At 48.0% G+C, this 20,990-nt stretch overlaps 9 protein-coding genes across 9 annotated transcripts; 7 read left to right on the top strand and 2 right to left on the bottom strand.

The window, feature by feature from the left end:
• Nucleotides 1–1,457: 1,457 nt before the first annotated feature.
• K441DRAFT_602349 (uncharacterized protein) lies at nucleotides 1,458–4,646 on the top strand. The gene is made up of 4 exons (XM_067645265.1): nucleotides 1,458–1,664; nucleotides 1,726–1,995; nucleotides 2,043–2,291; nucleotides 2,343–4,646. Exons 1-4 carry the CDS (start codon nucleotides 1,516–1,518, stop codon nucleotides 4,234–4,236), a joined length of 2,562 nt encoding a protein of 853 aa, XP_067508733.1. The 5' UTR covers nucleotides 1,458–1,515; the 3' UTR covers nucleotides 4,237–4,646.
• Nucleotides 4,647–6,338: 1,692 nt separating this feature from the next.
• On the bottom strand, nucleotides 6,339–7,821 carry K441DRAFT_684232 (uncharacterized protein; the record flags this gene model as incomplete). The annotated part of the gene is made up of 3 exons (XM_067651759.1): nucleotides 6,339–7,209; nucleotides 7,264–7,472; nucleotides 7,522–7,821. 3 exons carry the CDS (start codon nucleotides 7,819–7,821, stop codon nucleotides 6,339–6,341), a joined length of 1,380 nt encoding a protein of 459 aa, XP_067508732.1.
• A 426-nt stretch (nucleotides 7,822–8,247) lies between these two features.
• On the top strand, nucleotides 8,248–9,052 carry K441DRAFT_602344 (uncharacterized protein). Its single transcript, XM_067645264.1, has 3 exons — nucleotides 8,248–8,438; nucleotides 8,498–8,569; nucleotides 8,642–9,052. Exons 1-3 carry the CDS (start codon nucleotides 8,388–8,390, stop codon nucleotides 8,852–8,854), a joined length of 336 nt encoding a protein of 111 aa, XP_067508731.1. The 5' UTR covers nucleotides 8,248–8,387; the 3' UTR covers nucleotides 8,855–9,052.
• Nucleotides 9,053–9,281: 229 nt separating this feature from the next.
• On the top strand, nucleotides 9,282–10,846 carry K441DRAFT_729493 (uncharacterized protein; the record flags this gene model as incomplete). The annotated part of the gene is made up of 6 exons (XM_067654195.1): nucleotides 9,282–9,489; nucleotides 9,549–9,638; nucleotides 9,688–9,972; nucleotides 10,023–10,252; nucleotides 10,306–10,338; nucleotides 10,416–10,846. The coding sequence occupies 6 exons, from the start codon at nucleotides 9,282–9,284 to the stop codon at nucleotides 10,749–10,751; spliced, it is 1,182 nt and encodes a 393-aa protein (XP_067508730.1). The 3' UTR covers nucleotides 10,752–10,846.
• Nucleotides 10,847–10,941: 95 nt separating this feature from the next.
• On the bottom strand, nucleotides 10,942–11,658 carry K441DRAFT_673583 (nitroreductase; the record flags this gene model as incomplete). Its single annotated transcript, XM_067650663.1, has 1 exon — nucleotides 10,942–11,658. One exon carries the CDS (start codon nucleotides 11,656–11,658, stop codon nucleotides 10,942–10,944), a length of 717 nt encoding a protein of 238 aa, XP_067508729.1.
• Nucleotides 11,659–13,745: 2,087 nt separating this feature from the next.
• Nucleotides 13,746–16,173, top strand: K441DRAFT_673582 (uncharacterized protein; the record flags this gene model as incomplete). The annotated part of the gene is made up of 8 exons (XM_067650662.1): nucleotides 13,746–13,797; nucleotides 13,827–14,015; nucleotides 14,133–14,426; nucleotides 14,490–14,524; nucleotides 14,577–14,610; nucleotides 14,658–14,792; nucleotides 14,877–15,478; nucleotides 15,568–16,173. The coding sequence occupies 8 exons, from the start codon at nucleotides 13,746–13,748 to the stop codon at nucleotides 16,171–16,173; spliced, it is 1,947 nt and encodes a 648-aa protein (XP_067508728.1).
• Nucleotides 16,174–16,310: 137 nt separating this feature from the next.
• On the top strand, nucleotides 16,311–16,854 carry K441DRAFT_537981 (uncharacterized protein; the record flags this gene model as incomplete). The annotated part of the gene is made up of 2 exons (XM_067642509.1): nucleotides 16,311–16,493; nucleotides 16,606–16,854. Coding segments are annotated over 2 exons (432 nt in total), but the record flags the coding sequence as incomplete, so codon positions are not given.
• A 1,238-nt stretch (nucleotides 16,855–18,092) lies between these two features.
• K441DRAFT_539119 (uncharacterized protein) lies at nucleotides 18,093–18,344 on the top strand (the record flags this gene model as incomplete). The annotated part of the gene is made up of 1 exon (XM_067642546.1): nucleotides 18,093–18,344. A coding segment is annotated over one exon (252 nt), but the record flags the coding sequence as incomplete, so codon positions are not given.
• Nucleotides 18,345–18,524: 180 nt separating this feature from the next.
• K441DRAFT_538719 (uncharacterized protein) lies at nucleotides 18,525–18,716 on the top strand (the record flags this gene model as incomplete). The annotated part of the gene is made up of 1 exon (XM_067642534.1): nucleotides 18,525–18,716. A coding segment is annotated over one exon (192 nt), but the record flags the coding sequence as incomplete, so codon positions are not given.
• Nucleotides 18,717–20,990: the final 2,274 nt, after the last annotated feature.

Raw genomic sequence — 20,990 nt, 5'->3', positions numbered from 1 at the left:
TTAGTAGATAGCGGCCACGTCGGCAAATAAGACTTGGTATTTTTAGGATATAAGATATAAGGCCCCCCTACCGTTATTTTATATTATCTAGCTATTCTAGTAGCTTCTGCGCGTTTATAATACGGAGGCCTACGCTGTATATAGCTAAAACGACGCCAGCGCTAGCATGGTGGGCGCGGCAGCCTGCTTAAGAGCCCCCCTTGTAGTCAGGGTCTTCGGGAACTGGCTTGCGGGGAAGGCAAGCAGAACACTAAACACTGAGGCAGTGCACCAGCGATCGCTTGCAGCGTTTTTGATAGGACTGGCACTGGATTTCCATTCCGAATCTGGATCGGCCTGTCTGTGCCCAAGCGCGGCAATCCCGGCCTGGCGCCAAGAAACGCCCTGCATTGAGACCTCGTGGCAAAAACTTTGCAAAAAGTCTGCCGCCGATGCAGGCCGCCCAGTGTTCTGGCCTCTGGCTGGCACCGTTATAAAAAACATTATAGTAGGGACAAGCCATAGATAAGGGTCCTTAGTGATCTTAACCACAGATTACTTGGCTATTTCATTACCTAGCCACTACCAACGTATCTCTGGAAGGGAATTATTTTAATCGTAAATACTATAATACTAACCGTACGGCGCCGGACGATAGTGCTTTATGGTTTTACCTTATTATTCGCTAGATAAAGTAAAGTAAATAATCTCCTAATAACGTTAAGGTTCTAGAAACTACGTACTAATGCAAGCAGCCGATTTTAATAAATTCTATTTTTGCTATATGGTTATTCTGCTATAATTATTCCCTGTTTTTTTATTCGCTGTTATTCCCAAACCTATAGAGGTGGCGACCCCCTGCGCTATTGCGGGTTATAATCAACACGGTTAGGTTGGGGAGGGGTGGGGAGTGGCCTCTGCTTAATCTCTGAACGGGCGCTATCTCTCTGGCGCCTTCTTTGGCGAAACGTAGCGCGGCTGTTATTGTAGAAATGGCATTATTTCCATGCTAGTATCTTAATTCATCCATATGACCCTAACGGCAGTGATCTTGGGTAACATCAATGCCTCAGACGCCCCCCTGCTAGCGGGTAAAGAAATAAGCGAGTCCAAAGTAACATAGTATGGCCAGGTTATTTTGTTTACCGTACTAGCAGGGGGGGTTCTGACCCGTTCATGTTACCCCCTTGTACATATAAGCGAGGTGGCCCAGTCACCTAACATTTGGTACCGTGCACGAGGTGGGACCGTGCACAAGGCGGCCCTAACTTCTGCTTTGACCTGTGCCTCAGTCCGCGCAGCTAGAGATTCGAGAGAAGGCAACAAGGCAAAAATGTATTACAACTTACAGAGTGTGGCGCTTCCGTCGACGTTCATTGGCGATTCTCCTTTTGTAGGGCTTGGCGGTCCCCACCGGGATTTATTTCAGGAACGGTTGGCCTGGTCCTTCTTTTCTTCAGGGCCTCGTCGCTCCCACTCTTAAATTTCTTGTCTTCTCCTCCCCTTAACACCATCACATTCCACTTCCAAAAAAACATGTATCCTAGACCAGCATCTCAGCCCTCATTGGCCGAAAGATGGGACAGCCTGAAGCCTGACCTTGAGCGTCTGTATATGACAGAAAAGCTCAGTCTAGCTAAAGTTATGAATACAATGAAACAGGCGCCCTATTTTTTTGATGCCAAGTGAGTTACTGCTTCCACGGAGGTCATACTTAGAATGCTCTACTAACAACTTCTGGCACAGTGAGTCGCAATACAAGTATCGATTCAAGGGTTGGGACTGGAAGAGGAATATTACGGCCTCCAAGAAGCAGAAAATCAATGAATACTGCCAAAGCCGAGCCCAATTAGGCAAATCAACGACAGTATCCTACAAAGGAAGGCCCGTGGATGACCGTCAACTCCGTCGGCAGGCGAAGAAGGCGACACGGGTAAAGATGACTCTCGCTGCCCCGGAGACACCGGCCTTTCTAATTAACATATGTGGGTCGAGAAATCTTACAGGCAGAAGAATGTTAGTGAATTTAGCATATATAGAAGGTCACCGCTTAACAGATGTAGCTTTCTTAATTGGAACTTGCCCTATGGGGCCTTGCCTCAGGCTCGCCGCGCTTTCGACCACGTATCACCATTTGGACAGTCTGTGTCTACGCCAAGTGATGTCTCAATGCATTCTCCAGGCGGACATGCTTCACCGCCGTCTGCATTCTCCAAGGAATTAAGAAATACAACATCCATTCAAAGAGCACATCTATTTCTTGGCGGAAATTACGATAAACTTCTCAAAAATTTAGACATGAGCGAAACGAAGTAAGGACTTCGATGCTCACTGGGCTCTCTGTGTGCTGATGTGGACCGCAGGACGCTCTCGAAGTGGCTGTACCAATACTGGTATTTCGGCTTCAAAACAGCAAAGCATTGGGGCCGTGGACCTCGTGCTTGGACTGCCGATAACCTGGATTTCGGACGTAATATTTTGTCACTCGATGGCCCGTCTCCTAACACAAACGCGAATTCTCCGGCTGATATTTTTCACTCTTCAGTCAACTCTCCCGGGAACTGGAACCATCATCGAACACATTCTTCGAATATCCCGAACCCCACTCAACTTTGTCGTTGGAGCATACATGTGCTTCAGAGTGAATATGAAGTTGTCTCCTCTCCTCCACCACAGTCCCCAGACTCCTCCGCCGACGAAAATCCAGAACACTTCAAAGAATGGCCTGCTGACTGGCATGAGCCGCCCTTCGAGCAGCGGCTCCGTGATAATTTTGCAACGAACGATTTCAGCGACCTCAAAGCAGAGGATCTGCCCATCGCCATTGGAACGGTCGCCAAAGCTGTAGAACATTCCCCAGGAGTGCTCTTTGAGGAAGCTTTAGGCTTCGCCATCATGGGCCGCAACCCGATCCTCGTGGATGAATTACTCCAGCAATGGACGAAGGAGAAATCGGACATTTCCTCCCTCTATCCTTTCCACTTAGCAATAACTTACCTCGATGGATCGCGATCATGCTGTCAAGTTTTCGCACTTTTGGGCACCTGTTTGGACAGGGAAGCTCGCGACAAAGGTATACTTACCAATGGTCTTGGGCATACCTTACTCGACAATCTCTTCATTACCATCTTGAGGAATCACTCCTCTACTCCTCCAGGAGCTGTCGATGATGCTTTCAAGCTGGATCGAAAATTCGCCGGTGACGAAATTGATATATGTGGTCGATGGGACGCCGATTCTGACTGCTATCGGACCCTAGTGTCTCTTGGGAAATTAACTGTTCCATTTGAGTGGAGACACAAATTCTGCCACACGTCAATTCAAGCGGTCTGCCATTGCATCCAAAGTATCAACCTGCACTTTTCAGTAGAGCTCATGAGTGGGTTGTATATGAAACGTTGTTTTTTTTGCGGCGAAAAGCTTCAACTGACGCCATTTCATGCTCTTGTCATCACAGCCTTCTTCTTAGGACAATATCGGACAAGAGACGAGGACCTTTTCGGTATGGTATGTTGTTTGCTTAGTTTAATGGCTGTGGAACGTTATGTGGAAAGCGGACCTCCAAACCTGAGTTTGGCCATAGCCGTGTCCATTCCCCTGCTATTAGATACGAGTGACGAGGTCGCCTGCTCCCATGAAGAAATGTCACCGGAACAGCTGGCCACCAAATTATCTGCTTTCCAGGTCGGGTGGTCCCCCGAAGCAGAAAGAGGCTGGGAGATGATCATCAACATCCTTCAAGAGGGCGAGGATCCAAGGAAGCTCAATCTCAGAGAAGGTATCGCTCCACTTTTGTCTGATGAGGTCAAAAATCGGGGAAGTTTTAACCCCACTAGTCTAGAATGGGAGGACCTTGAGGAACTGTACTTCGACGATATAGATCTTGGCTACTCGAGAAGATGTCAGCATAGTGAAGAGTACAGAGTATTTGGACTCAACAATATCCTCGGTCACATTTGGGCTGCCGTTCAAACCGAACTCTTGACATACCGCCGACAAGACCAGGATAAGTCATGGTACTCAGCCTACTTTGATCTGGATAGTGTGTCCCGGAGTCTTCAACATCACGTACCAGCATCAATGCCTCTCATGCACGATAAAATGATGAAATCATATTGCGCATGTGGCCGATTTAACCGCGAGAGTTTCCACCTCCCACCCAATCGAGATGACATCGCTCAGTACTATTTTTCAAACCTCGAAGACTGGAGCCGAACCACAATTATAGATGACCATATTATTCCACCGGATTGCTGAGATGGTGGTGTAGAATACGGGTTATCTGGGAAATGCCTTCATTTTGGTGGAATACTTGGTTTAAAAAAGAATGAATAGATTTCCTATTTATAAAAAGGTTGAGGTTCATGGTTATGCTCGTTTCATGCATCATTCCGCATGATTTTACGGCAAAAGTGCCAAATGAATTGCACGCCGTTAAAGACTTCAGCCTCTACCACCGCTTCACGTTTGAAGATGCCGTAGTTCCTTGAAAATCTATTACATGTAATTTAGCCTTACTCTCGCGTTGTTCAAATGTTTGTTTTTGTAGCACGGGTTGTGCCATCCCTCGAATTGTTTCCTGATTAGTTGTGGCGAAGTCTTTCTTGTGTAATTGGCTGCACTCATGCAATTTTTAAAATAAGGCTTTGAACCATCCCGCTTCCCGCCCTTTGAACAAGAGAAAGTGCTGAACGTTTTAAGTGATTAGAATGTTTCCCAGTTGGTGGTCGTCCTCAACCGTCAAATTCTTTAACTTGCTTTACAGCCACACCCATGGAGCACACTCCCAACCACACCATTTGCAAATATTCTTGCTCGCCATATGATCCCAGTGACTAGATGACATACAGCCTCATTAACTCCAGCCAGACTAAAACGGGAACCATGCTAGAAGTGATCTAAACAGTCCCCCGAAACCAACAAACTATATCACCCAACTCGATACAAGGTCGTTGTAACCATCCACATGTGAAAAGGATAGGATGAGCATATTGAGAAGCTTGGCACGTCATGACGACTCAGGTCTCTGCAGCATGTACCAGCGCACCTGCACTGCGCTCGACGTGCGACCCGGGAAGCAACGAAATACGTCGTCCCACTTCATGCCCAATTTGTTCTTGTACGCGAGTAAGCGCCGTTCATCCAACTTCGACTACCGCTGACGCGTCCGTAGGCGGAGGTGCATATCGCCTCTATCAGGTCGTTTATGGCCGCCGGTAACATCGGGATTACTTTCGCTTGCGTTCTCGTCTCTATCCTCGTCCTTCTCGTCCTCCTCGTTGTCTGGATGGACGGCATCACGGTTAAAAACGTTACTGTGCGGACTGCGTGTATCGCGGTTCCCGTCATCGCTTCGCCGCGTCGAACTTGGACTAGGATGTAGGTATGGCGCATCGTGGTCGCCATATCGGTTTCCCACCAGCAACCATGAATCCGACGCTACCTGGATCATGAGGATGACTTGTCCAGCGTCACTGAGGAAGTTGGGGTGAGGCATCGTCAACGGGTTTGGAGACAGTTTGGCGCGATGTGATTATCTCCTCGCCTTCCGAAATCCGGCATCAAGCTAACGGAATGGATGTCTGTAGATTGAAGGTGCTTATACTAAAGAATTTAAGAGTTTCCCCCGTAGTCCGGCCGTTAGGGATGGAAACCGAGAATACTAGAACTGTGAACAAGGCAACGATTACCTGGCAGCAAACCCAGTGAGCATCCCTGGTCTCAGGCTTCTTCGCAACCGATTACAGGAAGCCCGGAAGTTTCGAGCGGCAGAGATGGACTGGGATCGTATATATCGCAGGTCAAGGTTGCCAGGGGGAACTTCAAGGGTTTGAAGAACTAAACGCGAATTTGAAAGGACGTACAGCGGAATACCAGGAGAATTAAGATATGCAGAAATACAGAGAGATCATGGATAAGTAACCAGATACAGTCTTCGTGTGTAAGAAACTCTCCAAGGATGTGAATGATAACATATAATCAGCCTTCGGCTGGAAATTAGGGGTACGAGACAAATAGACTAAAATAATGTTTTCCAAGTATGAGAAAATGTTCAAGGTGGCCGAGTTTAATTGAAAATGTTTTAGCTTTCATCTCGGTCCATGATAGACAATGCAATGCTGAAATTAATCAAGAATACAATATACATACACATATGCGCTGATTGATCTCAGTCTTTCCCTACTGCCGAACAAACTCCTATTATGCCCATGAAACATACGCCATAATAGTATAGTATACATGAGTAATCAACAACAAAATAATACGAGAAGTGTGTGCAGCAAGGTACTACGGGTATCTACCAAAACAAATGTAAAAGATATGGAAAGCCCTATCGACAATCTCAAAACACGAGGTCGCTAGGTAGGAGGCGTCAAAGGAATAGTCTCCTGATCACGATTTTGCTGCAGCTTGGAATTTTCTAGCTGCTTCCTTTTCGGTTGCGGACATCCGTTTGATTCATCACACGCCGTGTCCCATGCCCGTTTAAGAGATGGCGTAGGCAACGGCGGGTCGGGTTCTGGGGTAGGATGCTGTTGTATACGTTCGTTCCGTTTCCGTCTTGCAAACTTCTTCCACTGCGCGAAAGCATGAAGAGCCAGCGCAGCGCGCCTGAAATGGCCCGTTCGTGCCGGCTTTCTGATTCCCATCCAATCGATACGTCTAACGGCCACTAGAGCTTTATTGTTGAAGGCCATCGAGAGGTGTTTTGTTAAACATTCGATTTGCTCTTGATTAAGGGACTCGTCGCGTAAGGCGAAGCGTAGTGTGAGATAGCTGCCGGGAGGGTGGGCAAGATATGGCTGTGAACGATTGGAACTGGGTTTCAGAGGCGAAAGGCGGATATGTCTCTCGTGGTGTTTTAGGCGGTACCAGAGCTGAGATGCTGTGTCGCGTCTTGCGGGATGCAAGAGTATCTTTTGATTCAGATGGAATGTTGTAAAAGATCTGTCTTGGAACTCAATTAAGAGCTGCTTGAGGGAGTCGATGAGAGCTCGAGTGAAGGAGTATTCTCCAGGAGATGCTGTTGTACCATCCAGACCACATGCACTAAGAAGCTCATATGTCCGCGTATCTTCCATGCCTGATTTGGCAATGTTGCTGGAGAAGCAGGTGTCTAAGATGGTCAGGACATCGCCGTCAACATCGTTAGCGCGAAGAGCTTCCTCCGCGGTATTCCAGTTTGCTTGCGCTGCAATGTTGAGGCCTTTCTTTGTGGAGTTCGTAGTTCTAGCGACGCAAGTCAGTTCTGCCACAAACGAGGGATTGTGGAGCAGGATTTACGCGGTAAGCTGCAAGTATTTCTCCTTCTCACGATATATGCCGTGGCCAGTGTAATACACAATCATAAGATTGTGAGGACCATCGTGCTCCTCCACAAAGGTACTGAGGTGACGATTGAGCTGATGTTGCGGCTTCTTCGATACATTAAGCTCGACGATCTTGGTGGTGTAATTGAAGCACTCTCTGAATAGGGCGTCAAGCTCTGCCACCTTCCATTCTGTTAGCTATTAGACAAAGCCACTAGAAAGGCTAGCTTACTTCTACGGCTGTTTTCAATTCGTCCAGCTCCTCGCTCCACTTGATTATCAGAACCGCGACATTCTGATAACCGTCGGGGAGGTTCATATTCCTAGCAATAGCCTCATCCCACCAAAGTTGCATCTCGGATGATCTTGTCTGCATGGCTTTTTCCTCTTCTTCGGACATATTGTTTGGCGACGTTGTTGCGTTCTCGCGGCTGTCGCTGGACTCTTCAGGCTCGATGGATTGGATGTTAGCGTGAATCACCCTGTTGCCGAGTGGATAGGGCTCCGTAGCCTCTATCGTAGTTGCGTCCATTGTGCAGCTACGAGGGGTGCGGAGGTAAAGCTGTTCGTCGAGGTTTTGAGAGCTGAAGCGGATGCCATGATGCCCCAATACGGCCCCCAATTAGGATTCGGCCCCAATGAACAAGGCTGAGGGGCAGCCACAACAGAGCAGCACCCGGAGGGTAATTCTGCCAAGCCAACCGCTCAGCTTAACACGTTTTCAAGGGGGCCAACTCCATAGAGATTGCCGTGGCTCCATGCGAGGAAATTCTAGGCACCCCTCACACCCCTCGCACGGCACCAGTGACATGGATTGCGGTGCCCTGATGCAGGAGAGCGGGCGGCAAGCAAAGCACGGGTGCTGCCGGTAAGCACGGGTGCTGCCGGTCAGCACCTCGGGCTGTGCAGTCATCAGCCGCGATTTGCAATCGAGAAAAATCCTAAGGCAACGGCGACACAGCCAGGAGGCCTCCAATAAGTCGCCCTGTATTTAAATGCGAAGAACCTCCACAAGGCTGTCCAAAGAAAACACGATCCAAAGCCTCAGTAGCTTAGCGCCCCTTACCAACCTCAGGAGATATATCACAGGCACGCATAATGTCGACTCTGGAACAGGACGCCCAAGCCCACGCCGGTGAAACGCTTTCTGTAAGTAGTGAGGCGTCACCAGGCGCCACAGGTGGCTGACGAATGACTTTTGCCCATAGGCTCTCGCAGTCCCCGAGGCAGCTATCCCAGACGAGAAGTCGGACGTTGAACTTGACCCTGACGCCCCCGATGTGAGTCGTGGGCCTGTGGGCCCATTATTATTATTGAGTAACACATTTTGGAACCAGGCTGACTCTTTAAAGCAAAATCGCAGGTTCTCCAAGGGGGACACTGTCCATATGACCGTCATTGCGAATGGTGCAAAGACAAAAGGCACCTTCATCATCTCAAGCTGCCAAGTAAACCCTTCGAAGCAGTACTGGGAATACCAACTGAAAGACTCGCAAGAGTGTTTGTATAGTGATGGTGCATATGTGCGTGAGAAATACTTGAAATTGGAGAGGCGGCGTGGCTGAGCACTTGTGCCCCACACCTAGGCAGCCATATTTCATTGATTCGGGCGTTTTTCGAGCGGTCAGATATTGCATGCAGTACAGGGTATCCGACCTTCGGTGTCACATACAGCAATTTCGCTTCGTATGCACTAGAGAATTTCAAGTTTAACTCTTACAATTAAGCTTAAAAAATTGAAGGCTTTGCCGCTCTTTCGGGTGCACTGCTCTTTTTGGCAAATAGTATCTACGCTGGATGGTGTGATTACCGAAATTGTTGCGCGCGGCACACAGAGGGGACACCGACACCCTGTGCATGCATTAGACTAGAAACCATGACAGCTGAACCTTGCACGACGGGGCATTTTGCCAAAGGTATTAATGTATTAATGCGAACTTCGCTCGTCTTCTAAGCCTTTTACTTGCCATCCCTCAAGCGCTGGACGCGATTATGGCCCCTTCTCGCGCTATGACCGGCGAGACCTTCATTGAAGAGAAGCCCTGCCCTAACCCACAATCGCCAACATCCCCAACGAACACCGATATTTCTGGCGAGACTGTATTAGGCGATGCGATCATAGAGATCCCAGACGATGGCAGCTCTTCCAATACCACATCTGATGCTAATTCTTCAGCGATTGAAGCTCCTCCAGAGCCTCGTAAGCGCTTTCGCCTGCTCCCGCGATTATTCGAGCAATTTGACCTAATATCCTTATAGAAAAAGGCTCGAAGTTACTGAGACGTATAACTGGTTCCTTTAAATCAGAGCCCGAGCCCGAAAATGTTACGGAAACGAATACGCGCATATGTAAGGTGGACTCCGAACTCTGTCGGAGAAGTCAACTCAGCCCATATAGTAGAAAACTGCCCGAATGGATTTCCACGCCTTGCAGCCTTTCAATCTAGTGAAGCGAATTTTTCGCTTTACCGGAGCTTTAGCTACCTGCATAGTAGGCTACTACTGGACCTGCAGGACGAGATCACGTGCTTAGAGAAAGAACTGGATGACGTCGATTGGGATGATGAAGGAGACAACCGCTTACGATCTAGAGAGATTGACGTCCAAAAAGCTGAGGGAGAAGGTGATAGCCGAAATAGAAGGCAAATATTGGCGGAGATCAAAGCCAAATTAATGGAATATGGTACACAGCTAGCCTCAGCTAACCTGTTCGCAATACTGATGGTGGGATAGACGAGATCCTAATCAAAGCCCGGGAGCTTGAGTCATTTCAGCGTCCCTCTGACCGTAATTACCGCAGCTTAAGGAGATACCACCACAATACCAAACCTCTCATGGATGCCGAAATGGACTCCATCCGCAGCAAAGAAGACACCGTGAGCCTACGGAACGGTAGGGAGTGGGCCAGCTTTGATGGATTTGTTGAGTCAATGCTTCAGCATTTTGACAGTCGCTTTCTTCAGGTATGATGCTGGTCACACGAGCTTTGTCGACGGTGATTTCTCACATTGTCTAGTGGATCTTCCGCACCAATGAACCACCCCTCCAGGTAAATGATTAGCTCAATTCCTCTAAAAGCTACACACTACATTACCACTAGAAGCCTTGCTTACAAACTGGGTACAGAAATATTTCCGTACACCGGAACTCCGCAAAAAGACCACAAACAAGTACATCAACTTCTACTCTTCCTCACGCATTGATACTCTCGTCGGTGTGCTCATCACAGTCATTATCTTTGTCCTTCTAGTGCTCCCGGTCACCACAATGTATCGCCTAGCCAGCTTCGATACCCCCAGGTCCACCTTCGATGCCATAGGAGTTCTAATCATCTTTACCCTGCTGTTCTCCGCCGCAATGTCTTTACTTACAAGAGCAGCTCGGCATGAGCTATTCGCAGCTTCTGCAGCGTACTGCGCGATTCTAGTTGTTTTTATAGGAAATTTCGGTGGTCAAGGATGACTTTTTGTAGTTTTCTTCATTATTAATACATTATTTCCATCATTACTGTTAAGGCGAAAGCCTAAACACATCTATTCATCCAGTCGCCCACCCGCTATGGAATAACCACGCCAAACTCCGCTTTCCCTACCCGCTTAGATCTTGCTCAATGGACTAATGAGAATAATGTCTTTGGTGCCAGCCTCCAATCTCAGTCTTCAAGAAACACGACACTCTCCTCCACCGGCTGTCGCCCAATATGCAGCGTATTCGCCCTAAATTCCGGATCCTGGTACCCAATCGCCAGCCCGCACAGCACCGTCAACTCGTCCGGAATGCCCACCTCTTTCCTCAGCACCTCCGGATACCCCGCCACACTAACTTCCACACAAGTCCCCAGCCCCCGTTCCGTCAGCGACAGCAACAGAGTCTCCAGCCACAGACCCACGCCCAACGAGTCTACTATCCCGAGATCCCGATGCATGCACACTACCCCCACGAGCGGCGCGCCGAAGAACTCGAAGTTTCGTAGCACGGCCGCCGCGCGCCCTTCCTTGTCGTCCTTTGCGATACCCATGCCGTGCCCGTAGACTTCCCTGCCGAGCTCCGAGCGAAAGTGGCTGAAGGATTCAGGCAGCGGTGGGATGTTTGGCGCGCCGCTGGTGGCGGCAGCGCGGAGGGCTGCTGCGATGCGGTTGCGCGCAGCGCCGGAGGCGAGGAATAAGCGCCAGGGCTGGATGTTGGAATTCGAAGGAGCGAGTTGGGCCAGGGCGAGGGAGGAGTCTAGCAGAGAACGTGGGACTGGGGTTGGTAGGAACATGNGGGTCGAGTGGCGGGCGTGTACGATTTGGGAGAGCGTAGGGATTGGGTCATGAGTGTTGGAATCCAAATCGGAGTGAGGTACAGAGCTGAGTGTGGGTTTACTCATTTTGGAAAGAATAATAGGAGTTTGGTTCAAGAGATGATTGTGTGGGAAGTAATCACTGTCTGGATTCGATGTGATCCGAAGGATATGATGCGAATGGTCTGAGCAGTTTAATACCATTATTGCTTGATGCAACACTTCTAATTTTTATAGACCACTACTAGTTACACACCCCTAATTACTGCCCGCACCCCCACCCCACTAAACAGGCTTAGATTCTTCCTCTCCAGGTTAGAAAATCACGTGTGTTTAACTTATATGAATCTGCGCAACTGTCACGCGCCCATACCTAAATTAATATCTCATATTTGCATCCTTTTCCCTACATCTACCTAGCTCTCAACTCACCTCCGTTAAAGCTATATAATTGCGCAAACCTTACCCTTAATAATATTAACTAGTTCGCTAAAGGGCAGGGCTCATCGCGAGCCCTCAGCATTTAAGCGAAATACACTAACCGCGGGTGTGGCCGTGGCCGCGGGAGTAGCCGCAGAGGCAGTGCGCAGACCTTAAGCAGAGGCGATAGCAGCAAAATTAGTTTAAGTACTACCCCATAGATTACTACACGATCCGCTTAATTAACTTAGGAGTAGGTAGGTGGTATTATAGGTGGTATTACAGGTAGTAAGAATAGTAGTGGAAGTAAAGAATTCTGGATGTATGATGCGCATGGTTCTAATTTGCTAAGCAGCCACCGCGGCCTGCACTCGGCGGTTGATATATTAACCTTTGCCTTACTCAGCACCTCCGCGAAAATGCACGCACACTTCTAGTTTTCGCCCCACCTAAGCATCGACACCCTTGCCCCTCGCTTTACCGGATATAGTTAAGCGCGATCAAGATCCTCATAGGACGGGTTGGAGTTTATTCTATTATATACTCCGTACATCCTGTGCGAGCTCTGGCGTCCCCCCCCGTGTGCGCGCGCGCAGTACACACCTAATTCCGCTACGTCTGCAGCTAAATTAGTATGTAGAGCCAGCATGAAGGGGTGTGGTACGTGGTCAGGGCTCGAGCCACGGTCCACCTCGAGTTCGGAGCTCTGAGCTCGATTTTGAAGCTTTTCTGAACTCCTCTCCCATACCAAATTGTAACATCACCTCCAGATCTTAGTGTTCTACCCCGTTGTCTTTCTTAATATGGCTCCAAATATAGGTGACTGGCAGTACGCCTTTATTAAAATCCTTCTTATAGCCGGCGCCAGTAAACGAGCATACACCCGCGTTCGGAGCTTATATTGATAAGAGAAAGAAGCCTTACAACACCACGATCTAGAACAGATATCACCACTTTTGGTGAAGGAGAGGAGTTCAGAATAGCTTCAAAATCGAGCTCAGAGCTCCGAATTCGAGGTGGGCTGTGGCTCAAGCCCTGGCCATGTACTACACCCCCCTGCTAGCTCTACATACTAATTTAGCTGTAGACGTAGCGGACTTAGGTGTGTCGTACAGGCTGTAGTTACTTATAAATGGCACATTATGCAGCGCTAAGTACAGAGCCTACTGCAATCCACCACTCTTGCAACCTCAGTTATCAGCCACCATGGACCCAGCCTTCTACTCCTCCAACGCTCGCTCACCCCTTCTACCACTCCCAAAGGAACCATCTCCACCTAGACGGCGGCCACAACGATGGAACAAACGCTGGCGCAGAAGCAGGGCGGGGAGCCAAACCCCGTCGATAAGACTGGGCTCTGCTTGCTGTCCCTCGATGGCGGCAGTGCCCGAGGGCTTTCGACGCTCTATATCTTGAAAGGCCTTATGACGCGGCTGAATTACGAACGTCGAGCAGTCAACCATCTTCCCGTGAAGCCATGCGAGATCTTTGACCCCATCGGCGGGACCAGCACAGGAGGGTACGGATGGCACGCTTCTCCGCTAGCTTAACTGACATGAATAGGCTTATAGCTATCATGCTAGGCCGGCTAGTGATGGACGTGGATGAATGCATTTCGGCATATAGCGAGTTCATGAAGGCCATCTTCAAAGCGAAATCGAGTCGGTTCCCGATTAGCTTGAAGGGCAGAACCAAGGCACGGTTCGATTCAAATCTGCTAAGGAATGCGATCGAGCAGGCGATAGCTCACCACGATGCCTCTAAGACAGACCTCTTCAATGACGGGGGCCCGCGCGGGTGCAGAGTGTAAGTGCTTCTCTAATCGCACTATACAGACCGCTCACGCACATTTAGCTTCGTATGCACGACTGCCAAAGAAACCGCCGGTATTACGCGCCTCCGAAGTTGTGGATTGCCTGACGAGCTCAATATCCCTGCCACCATCCGTGACGCTGTCCTTGCGACTTCGGCGGCTACTGGATTCTTCGACCCTGTCTCTATCGGGGCACGCCAGTTCGTGGACGGTGCGCTAGGCGCAAATAATCCCGTAGACTAGGTCGAAGGAGAGGCGTCAAATATCTGGTGCTCAGAAACAGGAGATCTAAAACCCTTGGTGAAATGCTTTATTTCTATTGGGACAGGAAAGCCTGGGATAAAGGCGATTGAGGATAACATGCTAAAGTTCCTCTCGAGGACGCTGGTCGATTTCGCAACTGATACGGAGAGCACAGAAGGAAAGTTCATTGCCAAGTGGCGTCAACACTACGATGAGAAGCGTTACTTCCGCTTTAACGTTGAACAAGGACTTCAGGGACTTGGTTTGGCTGAGTATAAGGAGCAGGGCACTATTGAGTCAGCAACGGAGAGTTATCTCAGCCACCAAACGCAGAGATTCCAGGTGCGAGATTGTGTTTTAAATCTAAGACAGAAGCAAAGTGTGTATATCGAAAACTTCGCGTAGCAATATTAGCCGCTGTTCCCAAGCTAACGTCAAGTAGATGGAACTGACACTAGCTTTGCCGCTGTTGTGCACGTAAGAACCATGTTACTCGAGGTATCGTTTGCTCGAAGCTTACCTTATATAGGAATATAATATCCGCGCTATACGGCTTCAGTCAAGTACGGAGCTCTACCCTATAACCTTGCCCTTGCTAATGCGCATCCAGACCATAAGGCTTGCTGGACGGTTCCTTTTGCAAGAAATCAGCGATTCGTTGGCCGCAGCGCTCAGCTCCATACACTCGAAAAGATATGTTCCGCTGAAGACCTCCCCGCAAAGGTCGCAATTACCGGCCTTGGAGGTGTGGGCAAAACATAGGTTGTGCTTGAATTGGCCTACCGAATAAGAGAAAAATACCCAAAATGCTCGATCTTCTGGATACCAGCCACAAACTCCGGAAGTCTACTGCAAGCGTACCTGGAGGTTGGGCAGCAACTGGGGATATCTGGCCTAGATGAAGAACAAGCTGACATAAAGAAGCTGGTGCAATGTCACCTAAGTCAGGAGAGTGCAGGCCGGTGGTTATTGATATTCGATAATGCTGATGACATGGACATGTGGATCCAAAACGCTAGATACGGAAGCCAATCACCCGGTTTAATCGATTACCTTCCAAGGAGCAGCCAAGGACGTGTTGTGTTCACGACCCGCAGCAGGAAGGTCGCCGTCAGGCTCGCACAGCAAAATGTGATCAAAGTCTTAGAGATGGATGAAGAGGTAGCCATGCAGGTGCTGAGCAAATCCTTGATCGACCAAGGGCTGCTGCAGAATCACGAGGATATTATCAAGCTACTCCAAAAGCTTACTTTTCTACCGCTAGCAATCGTACAGGCAGCTGCGTATATTAATGAAAACGGAACAACGCTCGCAAATTATCTGTTGCTCCTAGAGGATCAAGAGCAGAATGTTATTGAACTCCCTAGTGAAGAATTTGAAGACGAAGGGAGATATCGGGATACTAAGAATCCGGTGGCGACGACGTGGCTGGTCTCATTTGAGCAAATCCGGCGGCGTGATCCCCTGGCGGCCGACTTTTTGCCGTTCACATCATGTATAGACCACGAGATATTCCGCAGTCGCTTCTTCCGCCGGCTGCGTCTCGGAAGAAGGAGATAGATGCGATTGGGACGCTAAGCGCGTATTCGTTCGTCAGCCAGCGGTCGGTGGATCAATCTCTCGATCTCCATCGACTGGTACATCTCGCCACACGGAACTGGTTGAGAATGGAGGGAAGGCTAGCAGAGTGGGCTACCAAGGCGGTTGGAAGATTAAATGAGGTGTTCCCAAATAACGACTACAAAAATAGGAGCATATGGAGAGCGTACTTGCCTCACGCGCGCTACGTCCTCGAATCCTGTCTTATTGAAGACGAAATTAGAGATAAAGGAGGATTGCTTTGGAAGTTTGGCATGTGCCTCCACAGCGACGGGAGGTATGGCGAAGCAGAAAAACCAATTTCCCAAGTGGTAGAGACGCAAAAGAGGGTACTAGACGCGGAGCACCCAGACATGCTGGCCAGCATAGTCAACCTAGCGTCGACGTACAGGAATCAGGGCCGGTGGAAGGAGGCCGAGGAGCTGGACGTGCAAGTAGTGGAGACTTGTAAGAGGGTACTTAGCGCGGAGCATCCAGACACGTTGGTCAGCATGACTAACCTAGCGTGGAGCATCCTTCCACGCTAACCAGCATAAACGACCTGGCGTTAACGTTTTGGAATCAAGGCCGGTCGGAGGGGGCGGGGGAGCTGGATGTGCAAGTGGTAGAGACGAATAAGAGGGTGCTTGGCGCGGAGCATCCTTCTACGTTCACTAGCATTGCTAACCTAGCGTCAACATTTTGGAATCAAGGCCGGCGGAAGGAGGCCGAGGAGCTAGAGGTGCAAGTAATGGAGACTCGTAAAAGGGTACTTGGCGCGGAGCATCCAGATACGCTAACCAGCATAAACAACCTGGCGTCGACGTACAGGAATCAGGGCCGGTGGAAGGAGGCCGAGGAGCTGGAGGTACAAGTGATAGAGACTCGTAAGGGAGTGCTTGATGCGGAGCATCCAGACACGCTGGCCAGCATGCTTAACCTAGCGTCAAAGCCGGTGGAAAGAGGCCGAGGAGCTGGAGGTGCAAGTGGTGGAGACGAATAAGAGGGTACTTGGCGCGGAGCATCCTTCTACGCTGACTTGCATGAACAACCTTGCGTTTACATGGAAACGTCAGGATTGGGATAAGGAGGTCATCGCGTTAATGAAAGAATGTGTGCGGCTGAGGGAACGGGTCTTAGGTCTAGATCATCCCTTTACGTCTCCTTCGCGCGTAGCTTTAGATCAGTGGGAAAGAGGGAATTTAGGGTTGGTATCCTCGGACGTCTAGTGTTTACATTAATGCCGGCTCTGGGCCAGCGCTTCGATATTCAATTAACACAGCCTTTTCTTTGTGCATCGGAAGCTTCTTACAGGCAAACGATAATTGTTTCTTTGACTTAAATGATTGATGTAATAAGAAGTCTAAAATATTAAGGCGATCACGTATCGGGGCTATCCCTTGCAACGTTGATTCGTGTCCTATGCTTATCGATAAGCTCCAGCCAATTAGATCGTTAGGATCTTAGAGCCGTGATGAGGAATATGAAGCCCTGACAAAGGGCTCGAATTTGGGCAGCTGCCAAGGCTCCGGAGGGAGTTCTTTTGCTACACGAGTTGGAGGAACGACGTATTTGGTAGGTTGGACGATATTAGGATTAAGAAAGGCACGATTAGAAGGCATAGTGGCTGATTTAATTGATGATCAAATTAATCTATATTATCTGCAAAGCTCTGAATTTGGTGTTGCGCACGGACCACCTACAGTAGAAGTAAGCCCTGTACTTGGCTCTGTACTTGGCGCTGCAGCAATACCATCCCTTCGTGTGGCAGAAGTGACTTTTCGTATTGGGCGCTTTGGGCGCTCTTGCCTGGGTTAGCATGCTGCAGGCACCCTAGCTAGCGTGATTTTATTAGCAAGCCTCACCAAAACGCGTCAATATTGCGATGCCGATGAAATACTGCAGAAGGCCATTACCTATATAATTTTTTTTGAGGAAGTTGGGCAAAAAGTCGTGATATATGACGTCATGACTGTAGGTTTCTGCCTTTCCTCCATCAACCAGCTGCAATTATATAGGAAAATTCTCCATTAGAGTCCCCCCGAATTACTGCCACCTATCCGCTTTGTACACGTTCTTAACATTAATAAAAATAAGCCGGTAAAGGACCAGCTTAAGGTTATACTCGGGCCCCGTCGGGTTCTTCGAATGCTGCGCAGCCCCCACCTAGTGGGGGCCTACACCCTCAACACAAAAACACCCTCAATACAAAATTAATCCTATATATACAATCCTACACGTATTTTTACAGCCACAACCTTCCTGCGCACCCAAAATGACGAAACGGAAGGTTAATGCATATACCATTGAAGCTCAGAGGATCGTAGAAATTGTGAAGGAGCTTAAGGCCCTGCCGCACAAGCCCAATTTAAAGCAAGTTTTAGACGATTGGAAATGCAACTACAATAAGCTCTGGAGGGCCTATTGAGGCTATAACAGCAAGTCTACGCGTCGTGCACCTAATAGGCGCTTAGATAATGTAGAGGAGCTTGCCTTAAAGCAATTTCTTAACCATATGGATAGTATTGGATTTGGAATTCGAAAGGAAATGGTGCGTAATGCGGCCAATTTAATTTTGGCCCAAAATTATACTACCCTATATAATAACGACGAACTTCCTCCACAGGTTGGAATACACTGGCCACAACGTTATCTGGATAAGTCCTTATATAAGCGTACGAAGGCTAAGCCTATAGAGACTGCCTGGAAAAAGGTATAGGAGCCTGCCTATATTAAAGGATGGTTTAATAACTTCTTAGTCTATTGCTAAGAATATGGAATTATACCAGCTAATTTCTGGAACTTTAATAAGTGCGGCGTATGTCTTAGTATTGTAAAGAATTAATTAGTTTGGACGAAGAAAGGACGAGAGGTATTTATTCCTTATTTAAATAGTTAAGAGCTTGTAACTCTAGTGGAAACTATACGCTTAATTAGTGATTATATTACTCTAATAATAATTATTTCTAGCCAGAATTTAATAGAGGAATGGTTTACGGACTTGCTAGCTGGCTATTTAGTAGCTAGATTGGAAACTGGTTATAGTAATAATAAATTGGCCCTTAATTATATACGCCATTTTTATTACTAAACTAAGGGCTTAATCTAAGGCAGAAATCGGCTTCTCTTAATAGACGGTTATGGCTCTTATAATACGTATAAAGTTGTAATATACGCTTAAGGCCATGGAATATACCTATATGGGTTACCCCCTTATATAACGCATTTTCTGCAGCTATTAGATGTAGGTTGTTTTTAGCCGCTTAAATATTATTATAGCTAGGCTCTTGATACGGCAGCTTAGTATACCGGAAGGGAATTTATAAAAACCGAGTTCCTAGCAGCTATAGGCTAGATCCGTTATAAGACCTTTACCTAGCGTACTATTATAGGCGCCTGGTAGAAGACTGGAATAGTTCTATTTAAACCTAAGGTAGTTCTTATATGGCTATGGCGCTAAGAAGTGCAAGTATATAAGGAAGCTGAGCACCTGTACGTTAACCCTTCTATCCTAGATGGACCCCTAGAGAGGGCCTTAGAGACCCTTAGAGGCCCTTCTACGGGGCAATTTAGCCTTAGAACGGATAATATATATTAGGTCCCCTAAGATATATAGGATTTTAACCGACGTATGGCTGTAGTAGGTAGAGGGCCTATACCTCCATTACCTGGCGGTCAAGATTGGCATACTCTGTTAACTGTTTATACGTTAAAGCGCCAATCTAATGCTCTTTTGGATGACTTTATGGATAACGAGGCTTGGCCTAAGTTGCCTTATTATTCGTTTAAAGCAATTAAGACGACTCTTAAGGGCGCCCGTGTATAAGCCTATGCTGGCGCCTTATTTAAAGGAGAGCTATTGAAGACGCAGGCTGCGCAGGCTGCGTATAATAGCCGTAAATTGGGCAGCCGGAAGATCCTCCTAGCTGGAGGGCCTGTATACGCTAAGGACGCTCGGCGTATAAAGAAACAACGCCAAGATAACGCTTAACAGGAAGAAGCTTTAGCTCTCGTAGCTAAGCTAAAACTCTAGAGAAAAAGGGCTGAGTAAAAGTTCTATACAGAGGTTCTTCCTGCGCTTATAAAGTTCACCCAGAAGAAACTCCAACCCGTATATATCTTTAAGGGCAATCACCGCCCTCTATCGCGCGTGTTTTAGGTGCATAACTATAGGCCTAAGGCCCTTCCTGTATGTACGAGGGGCTTTATACGTAAAGCTATGGGCCTAATAACCCAAGTAGGAAAGAAACGCGTGGCTAAGATGAAAGCGTACGCCGTGGCAAAACGGCCCCGAAGTGCAACACCAGAAGAAGATCAGATAGAAGGGGCCCTTCCAATAGATTCGCCACGCGAATAGCTTCAATTCTAGCCTGGTTTGGTGGCAATTGGCCTAATATATATAAAGTTACGAATTATTTTGTATTGAGGGTGTTTTTGTGTTGAGGGCGTAGGCCCCCACTAGGTGGGGGCTGCGCAGCATTCGAAGAACCCGACGGGGCCCGAGTAAGGGAGGACATGCTGTATATGTTAAATGAGGTGTACTAAGTGCTATAAGTGGTTGAACGGTTTGAGCTTCCTGGCCATGTCGCTGCTGTTCACCACAATATCCAAGCGTTAATGAGGCGCCAGCACCCTTGCTGTCAAGCAACCGTACTGACTCGAGGCTCCAACACCAAGCTCTATACGGTATAGAGCCTCTAGATTGGCTTATGAGGCGTGCATATACGAAAAGTCCTAGAAATCTTGCCACACAAAGGGATAATATACTGTATCATTCGCAAATAACTAAAGTGGAATAAGCTCAAAGCCTTCCGATAAGGACCTTAATCGCGCTTAACTATATCTGGTATAGCGAGGGGCAAGGGTGTTGATGCTTGGGTGGGGTGTGCTGGAGGGTGAAGCCGGTTTTACAAGCGACTGTAGCGTATTCTGCCGAAAGCGGACCCCCGGGGAGAAATCCCGCCACGGCCTGACGCCAAGGATCTAGTGCCACACTTGTGGACTCCTGAACCAATTAAATTACTATACCTTGGTCCTGTTAAGTCCTAAACCAATTATATTACACCAAGAGGCATTTCTCCCTAACAATCTAAGAGGTTATAGGCCCAGCTTTAGTAGTAACAGAGCGTTAAAATAAACCAAAATTACCTTTTTTACTACCGTATCTCGCCCTCTTATAAGTCCGGTTATTATAAAAATACCATAAGGTAGGAGCTTTTTAGCTTCTCTATCTATTATATTAAAAAAACGACCTTATAGCTATATTATATAAATATTTAATATAGGCAGTCGGTCGCATTTAGTTAAACTTGTTAGTATTATCGCAATTTTGCCGTAATCTTGTCTCACTACTATACCTTATGTA

Source organism: Cenococcum geophilum, assembly GCF_001692895.1.
Source record: "Cenococcum geophilum 1.58 unplaced genomic scaffold K441scaffold_4, whole genome shotgun sequence".
Taxonomy (NCBI): Eukaryota; Fungi; Ascomycota; class Dothideomycetes; order Gloniales; family Gloniaceae; genus Cenococcum; species Cenococcum geophilum.
Note: the sequence above shows the minus strand (reverse complement) of the source record. Positions and strands in the feature narration are given on the sequence as shown.

Bases quoted from the DNA above. Each gene is read 5' to 3' on its own strand.
- K441DRAFT_602349 (XM_067645265.1), top strand. From the start codon at position 1,516: ATGTATCCTAGACCAGCATCTCAGCCCTCATTGGCCGAAAGATGGGAC. The intron at 1,996-2,042 runs GTTAGTGAATTT...TAACAGATGTAG, and splicing joins AATCTTACAGGCAGAAGAAT to CTTTCTTAATTGGAACTTGC. The intron at 2,292-2,342 runs GTAAGGACTTCG...TGTGGACCGCAG, and splicing joins TTAGACATGAGCGAAACGAA to GACGCTCTCGAAGTGGCTGT.
- K441DRAFT_602344 (XM_067645264.1), top strand. From the start codon at position 8,388: ATGTCGACTCTGGAACAGGACGCCCAAGCCCACGCCGGTGAAACGCTT. The intron at 8,439-8,497 runs GTAAGTAGTGAG...TTTTGCCCATAG, and splicing joins ACGCCGGTGAAACGCTTTCT to GCTCTCGCAGTCCCCGAGGC. The intron at 8,570-8,641 runs GTGAGTCGTGGG...GACTCTTTAAAG, and splicing joins TTGACCCTGACGCCCCCGAT to CAAAATCGCAGGTTCTCCAA.